Genomic DNA, 18,112 nt, shown 5'->3' with positions numbered 1-18,112 from the left:
GTTTTTGTATATTATGTGAGATGTAGATTAAAGTTCTTTTTTTTTTTTTGCATGTGGAAACTCAGTAGTACTAGCAACATTTGTCAGTGATTGCTTCCCCATTGAATTGCACCTTTGGATGAATCAGTTGCCCATATATGTGTGTTCTGGACTCTTTTCTCTGACTCACTGATCTATTTGTCTTTTTTTGTGCTAGTACCATACTGTCTTGATTACTGTAGCTTTATAATATCTTGAAATCAGGTAGTGTTAGTCCTCCAAATTTATTTTTCTCTTTCAGAGTTGTTTTGGCTATTCTAGATCCTTTGCGTTTCCATATGAATTTTAGTATCATCTTGTACAAAAAAAAAACCTGTTGGGACTTTGACTGGGATTGTGTTAAATCTATAAGTCAATTTGAGGAGAATGTACATCTTAACAATACTGAATCTTCTGACCCAAGAACAAGGCAGGTATATGTGTGTGTATCCATTTATTTAGGTCTCACAAAATATGACAGTAGTATTTTTTGTAATTTTCAGTGGATAGGACTTGCATATATTTTTCAGATTTATTCATAAGTATTTCATATTTTTGATGCAATTGTAAATAGTATTAGTATGTAGAAATATAATTGGTTTTTTCATGTAGATCTTATATTCTGCAAACTTGCTTAGCTTTCTTATTCTAGTTTCTTTTTATGTAGATTCCATTGGATTTTCCCCATAGTCATATCATCTGGAAATAGAAATAATTCTATTTCTTTCTTTCTATCTAGATGTCTTTTATTTCTTTTTCTTGCCTTATTGCTAGAACCTTCAGTACAGTGTTAAGTGGTGAGAACAAATAGCCTTGCTTTTTTCTTGATCTTATGGGGAAAGTCTCTCCGCTCAGCGTGATGTTGATTGTAGGTCTTTTGTGGATGCTTCTTTTACCAAGTCGAGTAAGTTCCCTTTTCTATTTCTAGTTTGCAGTGTTGTCTTTTCTTTTAAAACAGGAATTGATGTTGGCTTTTTGTCAAATGCATTTTCTACATCTACTGATATTATATTTTTTAGTTTATTAATATTGTATGCAAAATGGATTTCTGAATATTAAACCAACCTTGCATATACTGGATAAACTTCCTTTAGTTATTATGTATAATCCTTTTATTATATTGCTGGATTTGATTTGCTAAATTTTTTTAGGATTTTTACATGTGTGTTCATGAGGGACATTGGTCTGTAGTTTTCATGTAATGTATTTGGTTGGTTTTGGAATCAGGCTAATGTTGGCCTTATAGAATATCTTGGAAAGTATTCTTTCCTCTTCAATTTTCTAGGAGAGTTTGTGTATACAGAATATTATTTTTCCTTAAATGCATGATAGAATTAATCAGCGGAGACATCTGTGTCATAGTTTTCTGTGTGGGAAGGTTTTTAACTATATATACAATTACTTTAGTAGATATAAGGTTGTTCAGTTTATCTATGTCTTGAGTGAACTTTGGTAGTTGGCGTCTTTTAAGAGATTTATCCGTTTAAATCTTGAATTTATTGGCATGGTGTTATTTATATTATTCCCTTATTATCCTTTTAATATCTGTGCAATATATACGATGTCACCACTCTCATATCTAATATTGGCAGTTTATATCTTCTCTCTTGTTTACTGATGTCTGCCTAGAAGTTTACCGATTTTATTTTTTAAAGAACTAGCTTTAATTTTTATTGATTTTTCTCTATTGTTTTTGTGCTTTTCATTTCATTGATTTCTGTTATAATCTTTATGATTTATTTTCTTCTGCTTATTTTGTGTTTTTTTCTAGTTCCTTGAAGTGCAAGCTGATACCTGAGACCTTTCTTTTCTCCTATTTTAGGCATTAAGTGCTATAAATTTCCCTCTAAGTAATGGTTTAGCTACAAACTGCAAATTTTGATATGCTGTTTTTATGATTTTTCATTCTGTTCAAAATACTTTCTAATTTCCCCTTTTATTTCCTGATATCCAATGTTTTTTTAAAAAGCATTACGTTAATGTATTTTGTCTGAATTTTTAATTATTTCAAGCTGGAGGGAAAATCCTGTCTTATGATTCTATCATGTCTAGAACCTGAAGTCTCTGCTACTCTTATGGTTATAAGGCCTGGTCCTCAGCTTTCTCTGCCTTCTGGTTTCAGGAAATGAAAACCTCTTTATATACTATCAATACAGTTTTCTGGTTTTCACATTTACTTTTCAGTAGCTGATAGGTCTCTCTCAGCCTTTCCTTACCAATTGTGTTTAGCAGCAGCCAGCCAATACAACTATCCTTTAAATTATATTATAATTTAAATTATATTATAGTTTCCCCCATATTTCTCTAATGCCTGATATGTCACACTTACTAGCGCATTCCCTTCCACCGGTGTCCTGTCTCTGCTCAACACCAGTAAAAGTCTTTACAACTGCAGTTTCCTTGGGCTATGCTCTATCTGTGTTCCACCTGCAACCAGTAATGGTGTCCTTATTGCTGCTCTGGCAGCAGGTGATCCAACTCCAAAATCCCATCTTAGCTAGCATCTGCTTACATGGGCCAGTTCTGGTATTAGCTCTTCCAGGTTGGGTTGCCCAGGAAGCAGACTTTTAGATGGAGATTAGGGTTCAGGAAGTTTATCAGGGTATGTTGTTGGGGTGGGTAGGGAAGAAAGCAAGATTGAACAGAGGTGGAAGTCGGGCTGTGATGCATCTTAACATAGGACTCAGCTAACCAACCCCAGGAGCTCTAAACTTGGAATGGACCTTCTGACTTGCTCAAGTTGGGGTGAAGGACTGGGCCATTTTAGCCCTGACATCAACTGGTCATTGGATGAGGGCTTTCCTTGGTTGAGGTGTCACTTCAGCTGAGGTGCCTCCTGAAGAAGGTGGGTAGCTGAGGGCTGTCTGCCAGCAGAGCTCCCAGCAGCTAAAGGAATTAATCCTTCAGTTTCGAAGGGAGAACTGAGTGGTACATTGTATCATCCATGATAGCCAGGGATGCCCTTTCCTCATTTGTTTTCTGGCAAACATCTACTCACATTTCGAGATTTAGCTTGGGCCTCTCCTCCATGAAGCCTCTTCTGACCTCCTTTTTCTCACTCAACAGCACTGATCACTCCCTCCTCTGTACTCATAATACTTTCTGTGTGCTTCTGTCATTGCCCCATGGCATTTTGTCTGTTTACTCCACATCAATAGCCCCTAAAGGTGTCACTGGATTAGGGTACAGTATGGCTACTGATGCTCATTATGATCACTCTAAGTCAGTAAGAAAAGGCAGGGCAAATGTGTAACCCTTTTTTTTTTTTTAATTTACATTAAAAATGGTAAAAGAAAAAAGTTTAGATCGTACAAGAGGTAACCTTCACCTATTTGTAACTCCTTCACTTGTATTAAATCTCTGTTTCATAAATGTATCTTCCAGGTCTTTCAAGATGTTAGAAAATTATGCAAAATCTGCAATAAACACACATTTGTTGATTTTTTTCTAATCCAGCAAGAGAGAGCTGTTTACTAAACATGATATGAAGCCTGAAGGAATGAACACTAAATTGTTGGCTTGGGGAGTTTTTAGAATGTTGCTAAATGTACTGAAAAGCTTTGTGGAAGTGAGCACAGCAGGGCAACCTCCAGTATCCCAGAAACCTCTCCTGCCCTTTGTCCCCCTTCCCACAAAATCATCTTATTGATACTTATTCCAGTTATAGAGAACTGCAGATTCTGGGTTAGCAGATATTGCAGATATTGGTTAGCACTTCTATGGGTGAGACACTCCTCAGAGTCCATCTGTCTTGTATTTTGCTATTTGAAGTTTTCTAAAATAAGGAAGTGAAAGCAATATGCTTTATATAGTGTCTTGGCATGTTCTTCTGTACCATATAATGGATATTGTAATACCATCTATCTTGAAATAGTCTTAGGATGACATATTAATGCTTCCAAAGCACTTATTAAATCCCTAGAATGATCTCACGTAGGTGCAGTGTTATATTATTTAGAGTAGGAATTTCTAAAGGTATACAGTGCTCCTTGGAGTTAAAGAATGTTTGGTCAGATTAGATAGTATGTAAAACAGCACAATGCTTTCCTATTTAAAAGCGTGAAATATTATAATCTCCATGCACCATGTAGATATTATTACACATTTCTTCTTGGAGACTCTGGTTTTTGCACTGATGTTTGCCATTACAGGTGAAGCAGTATTGTGTAACAACAATTTCCTGAGCACTAAAAAACAGTATGCCATACAGCAGTTTGCTTGTTACAGAAAAGTTTAGAAAAGACCCACTGGTAAATTCCAGACCTTCACAGTTTTACCTTCCTCTGTGATTCTTCGTTTTCTTTTAATCAATCTTAATTGTGTATAATTGTTGCTATTGGGCAGACTTCTCCGTTGTGCTGAATGAACTGTTGTACCCTCCTCTCCATTGTGTATGTACATGTATGTGTGTGTGTAAATTACTTATTCATGCTAAGGGAGGTTCCCTAACCTCCACCCCTTTAAACTAATAGTGATTTTTATCATCTTAATTCTCATGGTTAGGATATATGGATCTATAGAATTCCTCACTAATATTAATATCTACATTCCTCTGAAAGGGAAGATTTGACAATTACATGCAAATGATCAACTTTGAACACATAATAACATGAAGAAAAGAGTTTCGTAAATTTTGACAGGTATGGCAAGAGAGTATAAGAAGGATACTTGGTACCAGTAGGAACTGTGTCAACCCTGTAAATCTCCAGGGTTGTACAAATTGGAAAAGCCTCTAAGACTGTAGAACTGGAGGAGACTGGGGTACCTTTAGCAGCCCCAAGTGCCAGGAGGCCACATGTGGGCTCAGCAGATGTTCACGTGACCATAGGAGGCCAGAGACCAGGTGATGCTTAAGATGCTATCTGAATTCTCCTGAACACATTCAACTTAACCACAGATGACAGCTCCGATTGGGTTCAAGTTAGGTTATGTCTTCAATATGGATACCAAACTAAGCCTTCAACCAGGATCTGGGGCAAGAATGTAAGTAAAGGCCCATGTGTCAAGTTATAAATCAAACTGCTAAATAAAACTCATCTTCTTTCCTTGACAAGTATACCTTCATAACAACTCAGAAGGCTACATCTAATATTCAGTGTTTCAGAGTTCTTGTAGTTCTATGACTGAGAGTGGTAGATTGGGGAGACCTGGCCCCTGGAGTACTCCTCCCTTCTCTTGCCATCTCTGGCTCTTTCCTGGCCTCTCATGCCCATGCATGAGCATGGACACTCCAGCCTACATATACAAGCCATCCACATCCTCAGGATACAGTTGCTCCTTGGACACCCCTGAGTGTTGGGATGTGTACCTGATAGCATGATCTGTCTTCAGGAATGGACCTGGAGAAGCAGCCACTGCAGGCTCGGGGCCCCTTGGACAGAGAATCCTATTGTTCTACCTAAGCTGTGGTCTAGAGGAGAAGGCATGGGGCCATGATGGGCACATCCTCCTGGCCCCATGGATTGCAGGTCCAATAGCAGCAAGACCTCCAACAATCCACTCCCTTGTTCCATGGATTTGTGTGGTTTAAGTCACAGATACACCATTAGTCATTGAGAGTCTTATTATTAATACTAGTGATGAATAATTCCCACATTTCATTAGGTTAGCTCAGATAACAACCCTTTAACCTATGTTGCCTCCTTGCTAAGAGAATTCTTGTAGATAAACTACAGATATAGATAATACATTTTACTTTACACAGCAGCTTTGTTCTATGCTCAAATTGGCTGTACCCATTTATTCATTATTAGTTGATTTAAGCTATTAGAACCAATTTTGGTGATGAGGGTGGAGAGTAGTTTTAATGCCCTTCTCTTACAGGTTTGTGTTTCAGGAAGTTTTTGTTTTGTTTTGTTTTCTTTTCTTTTCCTTTTCCAGTCTATTTAAGCTCGCTTGCAAACTAGCATGTGTCTAAATGTCCCTGGCATTCCAGGGACAAAAGTGTGCAACTGACAGTAGGGATCCCAGAGAGCCAGGGCTGGTACAGCTGCCCTGTCAGCCTCCTTCCTGGGCCCTTTGGGCTGCCTCTCCCAGGACCTGGTTTGTGGACATCTCTGCCTGTTAGTTGAGCCAAAGTTTAGAGTAGTAGGAACAGTCCCCATATTTGATATTTTAATCTCTCAACTTCTGCATTCCCTTTGTCTTTCTTTTAGAGAACTATCATTGCAAATAACCTTATCTTCTAGCAGAAACAGCAGAAAGCTCAGCTAACTGAACACAAATGATCGAGTTTATACGTATTTTTACATTAAAAAATCAGGCAAAGTCCACTTTTAAGGACATGGTATAGAAGTGGGGCAGCCAAAGGTGCTGTGAAGAACTTTGTCTCAGCTAGTCTGCACACTCAGGAAGGCTGTAATCTCAAAAGGCTCATATTTTTTCATTTGAGGTAGTATTGTGTAGTGGTTATGAGCATGTGGTCTGGCACTGGACTGCGAATTTAAAACATGGCTCTAGCACTTATTACCAAGACCTGGGTGCTTCACTCTTGGTACTTCAGTTCCTTTTATGATAAATGTAAATAATAACTCTACATATTCATACATTAATACTTGCAAAGCAGTTTGAATAGTGCCTGGCACTTTGTAAGTGACAATAAATAAGTCTTTATTATCTCATGGAGTGTACATGCAATATCTCCACCTTCTACATAAAATGTGAGGAACTAGCTATATTAATAAAATTTTTAATAGGACTGGAAAATGCACAGTTTCTCCTTTGTCATTACTTCTTGGGTTTCAGTGCATCTTGTGAAGATGCTTCATGATCTTGTTCTTGGCTCCAACCATGGATCATAGCATTGTGTCCAATCTCCCCTGGTGCTGTTGTCATCACATATTACTGACCTGTGTCAGGAGAGCCCACTGCTACACATTGCTCTTGTCAGAGGGGTGGGAGCTCCCATTTCCCTCCACCTGTGAACAGCGGTTTTTTATTCCTCCTGGAAACAAAATAAGTGTTTACTGCTTTATAAGATTGCAATGCAAGATCTGGGGTGTTCCTTTCCCTTCTCTTAAGCTTTAGTTAAATTAATAAATTGAGTTAAATGAATGAATGAATGAATGACATTTCCTGTTAAATGATGGGAGATGCTTTCATATTTCTGTCCTCTACCAGCCCAGCTGTGCTTCTCAGTAGCAAGTTGCTCTGTCCTAGATCAGTTAGTAGATCTCATTCATTTTGACATGATACCACCATAGGATTCCATATCAACATTCTCATAGCCATTAACTGCCAACTCTGTCTCCATCCATAAAGCAAAATGTATGTAGATCCTACACATTCCAAGGCAAATAAGACAAGACATCAGCATGTGTTCTTCTTCCTTTGTACTCACATCATGGTGTTGCAAAAACTCCAGGAGGCATTTTTCTGATCTATTTCATTTTGAAACTCACTTGAGCCTGGAGAATTGACATTTAACATAAAAAAAAAATTACACTTATACGGTAAACCCGATTTCGAACAATGGGGACAGAAATGTAATACGTAACAACTTTTCTTTCAGTCACAGAAGATCTTATTAGACGAAATGCTGAACACAATGACCGTATAATTTTTTCCCTGGAGGAACTCTCCTTGCATCAGCAGGAAATAGAAAAACTAGAACATATTGACAAATGGTGCCGGGATTTAAAAATTCTCTATCTTCAAAATAATCTTATTGGAAAAATCGGTAAGTTTCAGTACTTCGTTCTTCTGGTTTCTTTAACATTTTGAATAAGAGAACTTTGGAAAGTGCAGTGTTATTTTTAGAGGAAGGCAAACACTGAAAAAGAATTACATGGGAAAATAGAAATAGCTATCTTTCAATAGTTGTGTCAGGAACATTTTCCTGAACCTTTCCACATGTAGTGAGTCTCATTGCCCAAAAGAATCTCCGTCAAGGAGTTGGAAGAGCCAGTGACAGTGGGGAAGACATTAATTGACCTGATTTGTGAAAAAGTTTGAAAGGGAGGAGGATATAATCTAAGCATTTGTCATGATTTTGTATCACTCTGTGAAACCATAAGGATTATGTGGGAATTGAACAGGTTATATTTATTGTGAATATATGTGCAAGGCATTGTGCTCATTATTGGGTATTGAGGGGGTTCCAATTTGGAATGAAAATGAGGGTTAAATACAGGAGTTGGGTAGATGAAGATCAAAATAACAGCATTATAACTGATAAAGCTCGTTGAATAATGTGGCTTAGACTTGCAACCAAGTGGGCTCCCAGACTAAACCTATCCACCCAGTCACATACAGAGCTGGACACACACGAGTTTCCCCTACTCAGATGGGTCCTTGCTTTATGGCAGGAAGGGGCTGAGACCATGTGCTCTCTGCTGGCAGGAAGATCCCAGAATCAAGGCAAGAGGGTGGGACTGTGCATGCTCAGTTTCTTCTCCCAATTAACCCATCAGGTAAGTTGGTCCTTCCTTCACCTCCAGCTACCCCCCACTCCCACCCCCGCCACCATTCATAAGAATGATGAACCCAGGGATGGAGAGAAAGGAGTCATGTGGACTCACTCCTATGGAAGTCCTGCCACTTGGAAACAGGAGAGTATCCCCAGTGCTCAGAAAAGCAACAGTGTAACTTAGCAGTAAGAGCGAACGCAGTCTCTGGTGTCAGGTAGACCTCAGTTGGAACCCTGCCTCTGCCACTTATAAGCTGTGTAAAATGAGACACATTAGTTAACTTGTCTGAGTCTTAGTTTTGCCATTTGTGAAACAGCTAACGTACGAATTGGTATAAGGATTGCATGAAATGATGTGCTTAGCATTATGCTCACCATGCGATAAGTAATGATTAGAGGATAGCTGCTGTGCTGCTGCTGTTATTAGTTTGACCATGTGCCCCAGCTTGCCCCAGGCCAGCCAAATGAAGGTGGGAGCAGAAGGGACAAGAGAATGGGGCTGCAGGAAAAGGAATGGAGCCAGGGTTGGTGAAGCACACAGTGCCAGTTCTATTTAACTTTCCGTGATGATGTGCAGTGGTCCCCAACAGGGGGCATTTGGCAATGTCTGGAGACATTTTTGATCGTCACATGCGCGCGCGCGCGCATGTGTGTGTGTGTGTGTGTGTGTGTGTGTGTGTGTGTGACATCTAGTGTAGAGCCCAGGGATACTACTAACCATCTCTCAATGCACAGGACGGCCTCTCACAGGAAAGAATTATCTAGCTCAAAATGTTAGCATTGCCGAGACTGAGAAACCCTGGTGATGTTGTTGCCTCTAGTTTTGCAGATAATTGAAAATTGGCTTTAGGATTGTGAAAAGCCTAGATTTGCATCATTTTTTGAAGCTATACTAAAATTCTCTATATTTCTTCAGATATTATTTTCAGCATCTTTTACTTTACCAGAAATTAGAAACTCCGGCACATTGTTCAATTAAAAAAGCTATTACAGAAAACCACCAGCTTTTATTATGCATGGGGGCATCAAAGAACGGTTCTAATTGTACAGATCTAAAAGAGTTCCCGAAATTTTAATCTCCACAGCTGGGTCCATCACAATTACTAATTAGTAGCATAGTATTTCAGTGCTTTTCAGAGCTGTGAGAAAGCTTAAATTTTTGCTTCCAAAGTATTCTTAAATTAAACACTCTTTTAAATCCTAATAATGGGATTTTCAGTGCTACTCCACCCATAGGCACTTAGGCATTTATTTTGCAAGTAAAACTACTTCTCTAGGATTCAGACTTGCTGTTGTGCCATTGAGGTGGACGTTCGAGTAGCAGTTGCCTTTCCTAAAGCTCTTTTCCTCCCTGGGAGTACAGATGGGCTGTGGAGGAAGGCCCTGTTGAGTGCCGCTCCAGCGTGAGCCGAGCACCATCTGGGGTCCCGTCAAAGTGCAGATTCTGGACCCCACATCAGACCCACTGAATAAGAACCTGTGGGGGTGGGCTCCAGTAATGGACCTTTCAGTGGCTTCCCAATGGGCCTTGGGCCTGGAGGAAGCTGAGGGCCACAGAGGTTCTTGAACCTGAGAAGGGATTGGGTCCATTGCAAGTTTGTGGGTCTGCTTGGGGCAGTTGGTGAGAATTGCTTCCAGAATGGTCTGGGCTAGAACTCTCAGACTTCCTCTTTCCCGCTGCTCAAGAGGTTCCGTCCAGAGCTTTTTTTTCTTCCCCCAACCAAGTTAACTCTGTTGTTCTTGAGGAGTTAATTTAGGAAACCCTCCCTGAACAAATCTTACCTTTTTTCCTGTCAGATGACTCTTTTAGCATATAGAGCGCTATACATATAACAAAGATGGAGAAGGGAATTTTATGTTAAGCAGATATTTTATGGTGGTCTGGCAATTTTAACAATGATAACTTTATTTTTGTGCAGGATGCAGACTAGACACTCTGTCTATCATAATTCTTGGCACACAGAAACCTCCAAATCTGTTGACTATTGAATGCTCAGCTGTTGCTAGAGAAACTTTCGTAAACATTAGTATTACTTAGAATAATTTAATTCCTGTGAGAAACTTTAGTAATTATTTCCAAAATCCTCATTTTAGAAAATGAGTAAACTGAGACTTGGAGTTTTTTTCTCAGGTCTATGGAAACAAATATATGATGTTTTGTAAATTTTAGATGAACTATTAATGATGATAAGGCTGATGATTATATTATATATCATCCTGTTTGATCTTCATGTTATCCCTGAGAAATAGGCAGAGGAGGCATTAGTTAAGTAAGGCTGCCCCAAAATGCACGTTCTTTGGCAGAGTTTTCTACATTCCTGTCATCTTAGGAAGGACTGTTCTCTTAAGGTATATAATATCATGATTTAGTGCCAGGCTCTGGAGCCCAATTTCCTGGCTCTACCACTTAACCTTGGACGAGTGGATTAATTCTCTATACTTTGATATTCTCATTTGTAAAAAGGGGACAACAATCGTTTTTAACCTCATAGGGCTATTAAATTAGATAATACATGCAAAATGCTTAGAACATTGTGTGATATCTAGTAAGCACTCAGCAGTGTTAGCTATGGTAGTATTATCTGTTTTTATTTATTTATTTATTTATTTATTTTTATTTATTTATTTTTTTATTTCAGCAAATTATGGGTGTACATACGTTTAGGTTACGTGTGTTGCCCCTGGTTCCCCCCCAACCGAAGTCCGTGTTTAAAATATGTCCATCCTTCGGGTAGTGCGCATTGCACTCCTCGTGTATACAAATACCCGTCCCCTCCTCCCTCCTCCCCCCTCCTCCCACCGCCCTTCCCGTGGTACAGATGATTAGGTTAGGTGTGTTGCCCTTGGTTCCCCCCCCACCGAAGTCCGTGTTTTAAATATGTCCATCTTTTTAAAAGGCTTCATTCTACAGCGGTTCTGCGACTTGTTTATGCTTGTTTTGCCTATGTAGACTTTCATATTTATTAAAAAAAGATAATCCTGTATTAGGTTGATTTTGGCTTTAAGTCAGAGGAACCCAACTCAATTGTAGCAGAACAGTAAGGAAATCTATTTTCTTACCCAGCTGTAAGTCTCGAGGTAGGACAGACTCCAAGGTGGGTTGACTCCTAACCTCTACTCTACTAGCCACAGTGTGAGCTTCATCCTTTAGCTGCTGCCCTCATGATTGAGTGTGAGTATCAGCACGAATAGTACTTTCTTCCCTATTAACATTCAGCAGGAAGAGATAAGAAATCCCCAAGCATGGAATATAGGTCTTTCCCTTTCATCTGATTGGTAGTACTTGGTGTGCATGCCCTCTCCTGTACCACATGGTTGCCAGGAGACTGCCATGAGCTGGTTGGCTTATGCCTAGGTTCCTGAGCTGTCACTAGCAAGAGAGATTGGATTGCTATGCACTGGTTCAGCTTGGCTAAACCTAACTGTCTGGAGTTTGGGATGGGCAGGGACATGAGCCATATTGGATTCCATCCGGAGGGATGGAGGAAGAAATGGAAACGGCATAGGCGACCACAATGTCTGATGTACAGGTAGAGATTTGAAAAAGCAAAATAGTTTTGATAGCCAAAATAATAATCCTTAGATTCTCTTTATTATTTTCACAATAGATTATGTAAGAACATCAAAATGTTTTTTATCTTGAAACTTCATTAATTACATTATTTGTATATTTCAGAAAATGTTAGTAGACTGAAGAAACTTGAATATTTGAATTTAGCTTTAAACAACATTGAAAAAATAGAAAATTTGGAAGGTAAGAATTTTCCTCTTTTATCATAAATTAAAATTGAGATTTAAAAGTAGCTTTAAACAGCATTACATAATAATAGGTATGCTTTTTAAATTAACATTTTACATAAATCTTATATTTACTCTTGTAAAAATTCAAACAATAAAGTGATGTGTAAATTCCAAAAGAAAAGTTCATTTCACCCCTTCCTAACCTGCTCTCTTTCCCAGAGATAGCTGGAGTTGACACTTAGGTGCATAGGAGGTAGTTTCATTTCATTTTTCTATCAATGGGATCATACTATGAGTATTGTTTTGAAATTATTTTTTTTCCCTGCAATTACCTTGCTCTTTGGATATCCAGGAACGGGAGCATGGGGCTATGTACTGGAATGATTGTAGACTGATTTATCTAACCATCTGCTTGCAGATGGACATTTGGATGGGTTCCAGCATTTTGCTGTAATAAGCATGGCTGCAATGCAGCCTTCTGCGTTTTAGTTTGTGTACATGTGCATGGTTTTTTTCTAGGATAGATACTAAGAAATGGAATTCCTGCATTTAAATAAGCATATTTTGAAAGATACTGCCAAATTGTTCTCCAAAAGGATTGTATCAATTTATACTTTCACTGAGTCTATGCGAGTACCCATTTCTATATAACTTCACTAATACTTTGTTTTTATAGTAGACATTCCATCATAATGGGTATGAAGTGGTATCTTATTATGGTTCTGATTTGCATTTACCTAATGACTAATGATGTTGAACATTTTTTATGTGCTTATTGTCCATTTGAATATCTTCTTTGGAGAAACGTTTATTCAAAACTTTGGCCCATTTTTTAATTAGGTCATATGCCTTTTTACTGTTGAGTTGTAAGAGTTCTTTGGATATTCTGGATGCCAGTCCCTGATCAGATAATTACAGATATAGTCTCCCATTTTGTTGGTTTTCTTTTTAACTTTCTTGATGGTGACCTTTGAAGCACAATTATTCTTAATTTTTCCTGTAGTTCTTCTTTCTTGAGATGTTTTTGGTTTTCTGTCATTATAATATGGGCCTTATAGAATAAATTGAGAATTACTTCTTATTTTAATTATTTATTTGGAGAGTTTGTGAAGAATTGGTGTTAATTCTTCTTTAAATATTTGTTAGAATACACCAGGAAGCCATTTGGTCCAGGACTTTTCTTTATGAAAATTTTTTTGATTACTAATTTAATCTCTTTGCTTATTATAGGTCTATTCAGATTTTCTCTTTCTTCTTGAGTCAGTTTTGGTAGGTTATATCCAGAATTTGTCCATTTCACCTAGGTCATCTTATTCGTTGCCGTATAATTGTTTTTACTACTCCCTTATAATCCTCTTTATTTCTTTAAGGTCAATAGTAATTTCTCCTCTTTCATTCTTGATTTTAGTAAATTTGAGTCTTCTCTCTTTTTATCTTGATTAGTGTAGCTGAAAGTTTGTCAATTTGGTTGATCTTTTCAAAGAATCAACTTTTGCTTTTGTTGATTTTTCTCTATCATTTTATATTCTCTATTTTGTTTATTTACACTCAAATCTTCATTATTTTTTTCCCTATCTTTATTTTGTGTAGAGTTTTCTCTTTTTTCCTAGATACTTAAGGTGGCAAGTTAGGTTATTTATTTGATATCTTTTTTTTTTCTTTTTATGTAGGCATTTACAGCTATGAATTTTCCTCTGAGAACTACTTTCCTTGTATCTGTTAATTTTTGGTATGTTGTGTTTTTGTTTTAATTCATCTCAAAGTATTTTCTGATTTCCCTTGTAATTTCTTCTTTGACCTATTGCTTATGTAGGAATATTGTTTAATTTTTACATATTTATGAATTTTCCAAATTTTTTTGTTTTACTGATTTCTAGTTTCATTCTATTAGGGGTCAGAAAAATACTTTCTATGATTTCAATCATTCCAAATTTATCGTTACTTGTTTTATAGCCCAACATTTAGTCTATACTAGAGGATGTTCTATGTGCATTTGAGAAGAATGTGTATTCTGCTATTCTTGGATAGAATGTTCTAAAGATGTCTGTTAAGTCTGCATGATTTTTCTTTTTTAATGTTGTCCTACTCTTCTGTTTCCTTGCTAATATTCTGTCTAGTTGTTTTATCCATCTTTGAAAGCAGGTTATTGAATTCTCCAACTATTTATTGTTGAATTGTCTATTTCTCCCTTCAATAGTGCCAGTTTTTGCTTTATGCATTTTGGGACTCTGATGTTAGGTGCATATATGTTTATAATTATTTTTTCTTTTTGAAGAATTGATCTTACTATTATTATAAGATGCCTTTTATTATTTCTAATAACAATCTTTGTCTTAAAGCTTATTTTGTTTCATATCAATATAGCCGCTCCAGTGCTTTTGTTTTGTTTTGTTTTGTTTACTATTTGCATGGTATAACTTTTCCCATCCATTAACTTTACAACTATTTGTGTCTTTGAATCTAAAGTGCTTCTCTTTAAACAGTATATAGATGGACCATGTTTTTATATTTATTCCATCCTGTGAATCTCTGCCTTTTAATTGGAGAGTTTAATTCACTTACATTTAATATAATTAGTGATAAAGTAGAATTTGTATCTACTATTTTGCTGTTTTCTGTATATCTTATGTCTACTTTTTTCCTCTGTTTTTATATTACTGCATTTATTTCTGTTAGATTTTTGTGTCTGTGAGTGTGTGTACCAATTTAATTCCCTATTGTTTCTTTTACTATATATTTTTGAGTTATTTTCTTAGTGGTTTTCCTGGGATTTACAATTAACATCTTACTTTATAACAGTCTAATTCAAATTAATACCAACTCCATGTCAATGGTATACAAAACTTTGCTCCTATATAGTTTAGTTTCCCTCCCCTCCTTTATACAGTTATTGTCACAGATTACATCTTCATACATTATCTGCCCGTCAACATGGATTTATTATTATTTCTTTTTACAGTCATCTTTTAAATAAGTTAGGATAAAAAATAGTTCAGAAAAAAAAATAGTTCAGAAATACATTTATATTGCTCTTTCTATTTACCTATGTAGTTGCCTTCATTGATGGTCCTTATTTTTTCAGGTGAATTTGAGTTTCTCTCAAGTATCTTTTTGTTTCAGCCTGAAAAATACCCTTTAGTACTTTTTGTAGTGTCATGTACAGACATTGCTAGTGACAAACTTCAGTTTTTTTTTTTTTTATCTAGAAATACCTTAATTTCTTTTTCATTTTTGAAGGATAGTTTTCGCAGATATAGAATTCTTGGTTGACAATTTTTCCTTCCCTCGCTGCCTCCCTTCCTTCCTCCCCCTCTCCTTCCCTCCTTTTTCCATCTATCTATTTATCATCTTTTCTAGTGACTTCCTTTTCTCTGTTTTCTTTGATCTCCTCAAGAACTTATTTTAATTCAATTTTTGTTATGTTAGACTGATCTTCTGTGACTGTTAACCTGCATCTCTTATTTAAACCCCTTTGCCTTATTATTCTACAGTCTGGGATATTTCACCAGTTTTAAATTCCAGAATAATTATTTTTATATTCATCTCTGCTCATTCTATAATTCAGTTCATCTACAGTCAACTCTTTGTTTTGGATATAATTGTTATTCTCCTGAACTCAATCATGTGCTCTGATTGCTGCTTCCTGTGGTGTGTATTGTTATTTTATGGATGATATATCTTCTAAAATCTCTTTGGAGATACTTGTTAAGACTTTTTGCTTTTGATTTCTTCCATTCACTGAATTGTCTCTCTTCATCCAAGGCTATTTTATTTTGTAGCCTTCTATTTTGTGCCATTTTTCTCTAAATGTCTGGTAACACTTGGTGTCTGATTATAATCACAAAGGATTTGGTTTATTAGGTGGCTGGTGTGGGCTTATTCTGTAGTTATGAGGCTCTGTTTCCTCATCCAGCCTCTTGCCTGTCTGGCAGAGCCACTGTGCACTCTGTGAGTGGGTGGGGCATGCTGACTGGCAGACTTTACTTACGAGTGCAGGGGCATGGAGCAGAGGCAGGCAAGCTGCTCTCCCCATCCCACTCCCATCTGCCAATAGCTAAAATTAGGACTTTACTTGGGTCATGGTGGACTTTAGCCTATTTGCCTGTGAGTGTAGAAATAGGTATTTCAGGGACTATTAAGGTTGTCTATCAACAATGACATAAATCTGCATCGTAAGTTTTTAATTTTCATCCTCAAAACCTAGAAAATTACCACTATCAAAGCTCTCAAACTCAACATCAGTGCTGGAATCAAGATTATCCTTTCCATCACTGACATTTTTCTGCATTAGAAATTGAGTCATAACTCTCTCCTAGCTAACACTGTACAGCCCTGTTCTCTTGTGAACAAATGGAATAACAAAATCTACTCTATGTTTTGTGGTAATGAAGTTTCAATCTAAAATGTCATAGAAATAATTAAAACTCTCACTCTCTGTTGGGTTGTCCAGGGCTTGTTATTTTTGTTGAAAAAGTATCTTACAGGATATGAAAAATTCTGTTTTTGTGGTATGCTTTATTTATCTGCCACTAGAGGACAGCATCGTCACTATTGTCTTTTTGAGCTTTGCAAACCACAGTCCGGAGTCCACCTCTAGCCTTATACCTGGACGGGTCTTCCTTTTGGTGCTTTGCCCTCCAGCTCTAATACGGATGAATTAATTGGGTGGAAGGTAATTTGAGGATTTTTTGGTCAGGGGTGGGGACAAGAGAGAGGAGGATACATCTTATCTGCTGGCAAATAAGTACTTTTTGTTTGATTTTAAGGGTTTAGGGTGAGAGAGGAGGAAGATGGATATATACACTAAGCCCATCTGCTTGAGTTAATCTCAATATAATTTAAAAATAAGTTGTTTGGTTCTTTTGTTTTTTTCTTTTTCTCCCTTGATTGGCAAGTATCCTTTTGTCTTTCTTCCCTCTTAAGGATTTACCGAGGTAGAAGAAAGTGCCTTTTTTCCCCATCCCTTACCCTCTCTAAGCTGGAAGGAGAGATGGGATTTCTAATTGCATAGCTCCTCCACCCCCTGCCTTGGGCAGTCAATGTTGTTGATTTCAGTGAGTTTTAGACCCCGAAGGGTCACTGAGCTGGATGTTTGCAGAACAGGAGATAGAGGCTGGGACTCACTGAAGGAACAACTGCCTGACTTCAGAGAGGAGATTTTCTCCAGCTTGGCCAGTTCGGCAAGAATTGTTCATCTTTAGGATGGCAAATGTGGTTTAATTTCTTATGTGTAGGCCAATTAAGATTTGTCACTTTCAAATATAATGAACATTTGGAGGGTTCTTCATCTACAAAATTACAACAAAATCCAAAAATGTATGAATTTTTCACCTCGTTGGAGACTTTCAAATGTCAGCCTTTTCCTGTATGAAAGAAAAATTTAATTTAAATGTCTTCCAGAGCCTCCCAAAGTAAACTTAAGAAATACCATGTAACCTGAATCTTAAGTCTGAGTACCCAAATGCAGCTTCCACATTTATAAATCCATCTAGCATTTTTGCCAATGTAAAACAAACATGCAGACATAGATATAGACTTAGTTATATTTATATATAGTTTTACATTCATTCCTCATATGGTGGCTGAGTTCACATATTTATAATTTAACAATTGCGTTATTACATATATTGATGCGTTTTAAATAACTCATTGTTATTTGGTGCTTGAAGTGTTTTTAATTATGTCTGTCGTTATGACTAGAACTGTTCTGAAGAGCTTTGTACAAATTACCACTGTTTCCAGTTGAGGTATTTGATTGGGACCTTCCCTTCCCCCAGTGAAATTCTGGCTGTAGGGTAAAAAATGAATTTAAAAGCCTATTTTATAAACTGAAAGATTATGTGCTGAAAAGTATAACTATTGTCTCATAGGCTTGCCAATACGTTTTAAAAATTTTGTCTATAATTTTATTAATTTAATAGAAATAGTGATTTCTTTGTCTTTTCT

The 18,112-nt window shown here is 37.0% G+C and overlaps 1 protein-coding gene across 1 annotated transcript in view; it reads left to right on the top strand.

Moving 5' to 3' along the window:
• LRRC6 (leucine rich repeat containing 6) overlaps window positions 1-18,112 on the top strand; it is a 93,250-nt gene that overhangs the window by 3,633 nt on the left and 71,505 nt on the right. Inside the window, exons 2-3 of the mRNA XM_012647943.1 lie at window positions 7,529-7,696; window positions 12,102-12,179. Coding sequence (XP_012503397.1) covers window positions 7,529-7,696; window positions 12,102-12,179 — 246 coding nt within the window. The remainder of the gene's footprint in view (window positions 1-7,528; window positions 7,697-12,101; window positions 12,180-18,112) is intronic.

This window comes from Propithecus coquereli, unplaced genomic scaffold, assembly GCF_000956105.1.
Source record: "Propithecus coquereli isolate 6110/MARCELLA unplaced genomic scaffold, Pcoq_1.0 Scaffold28, whole genome shotgun sequence".
NCBI classification, from domain to species: domain Eukaryota; kingdom Metazoa; phylum Chordata; class Mammalia; order Primates; family Indriidae; genus Propithecus; species Propithecus coquereli.
The sequence above is the reverse complement of the archived record's forward strand: the minus strand, read 5'-3'. Positions and strand labels throughout refer to the sequence as shown.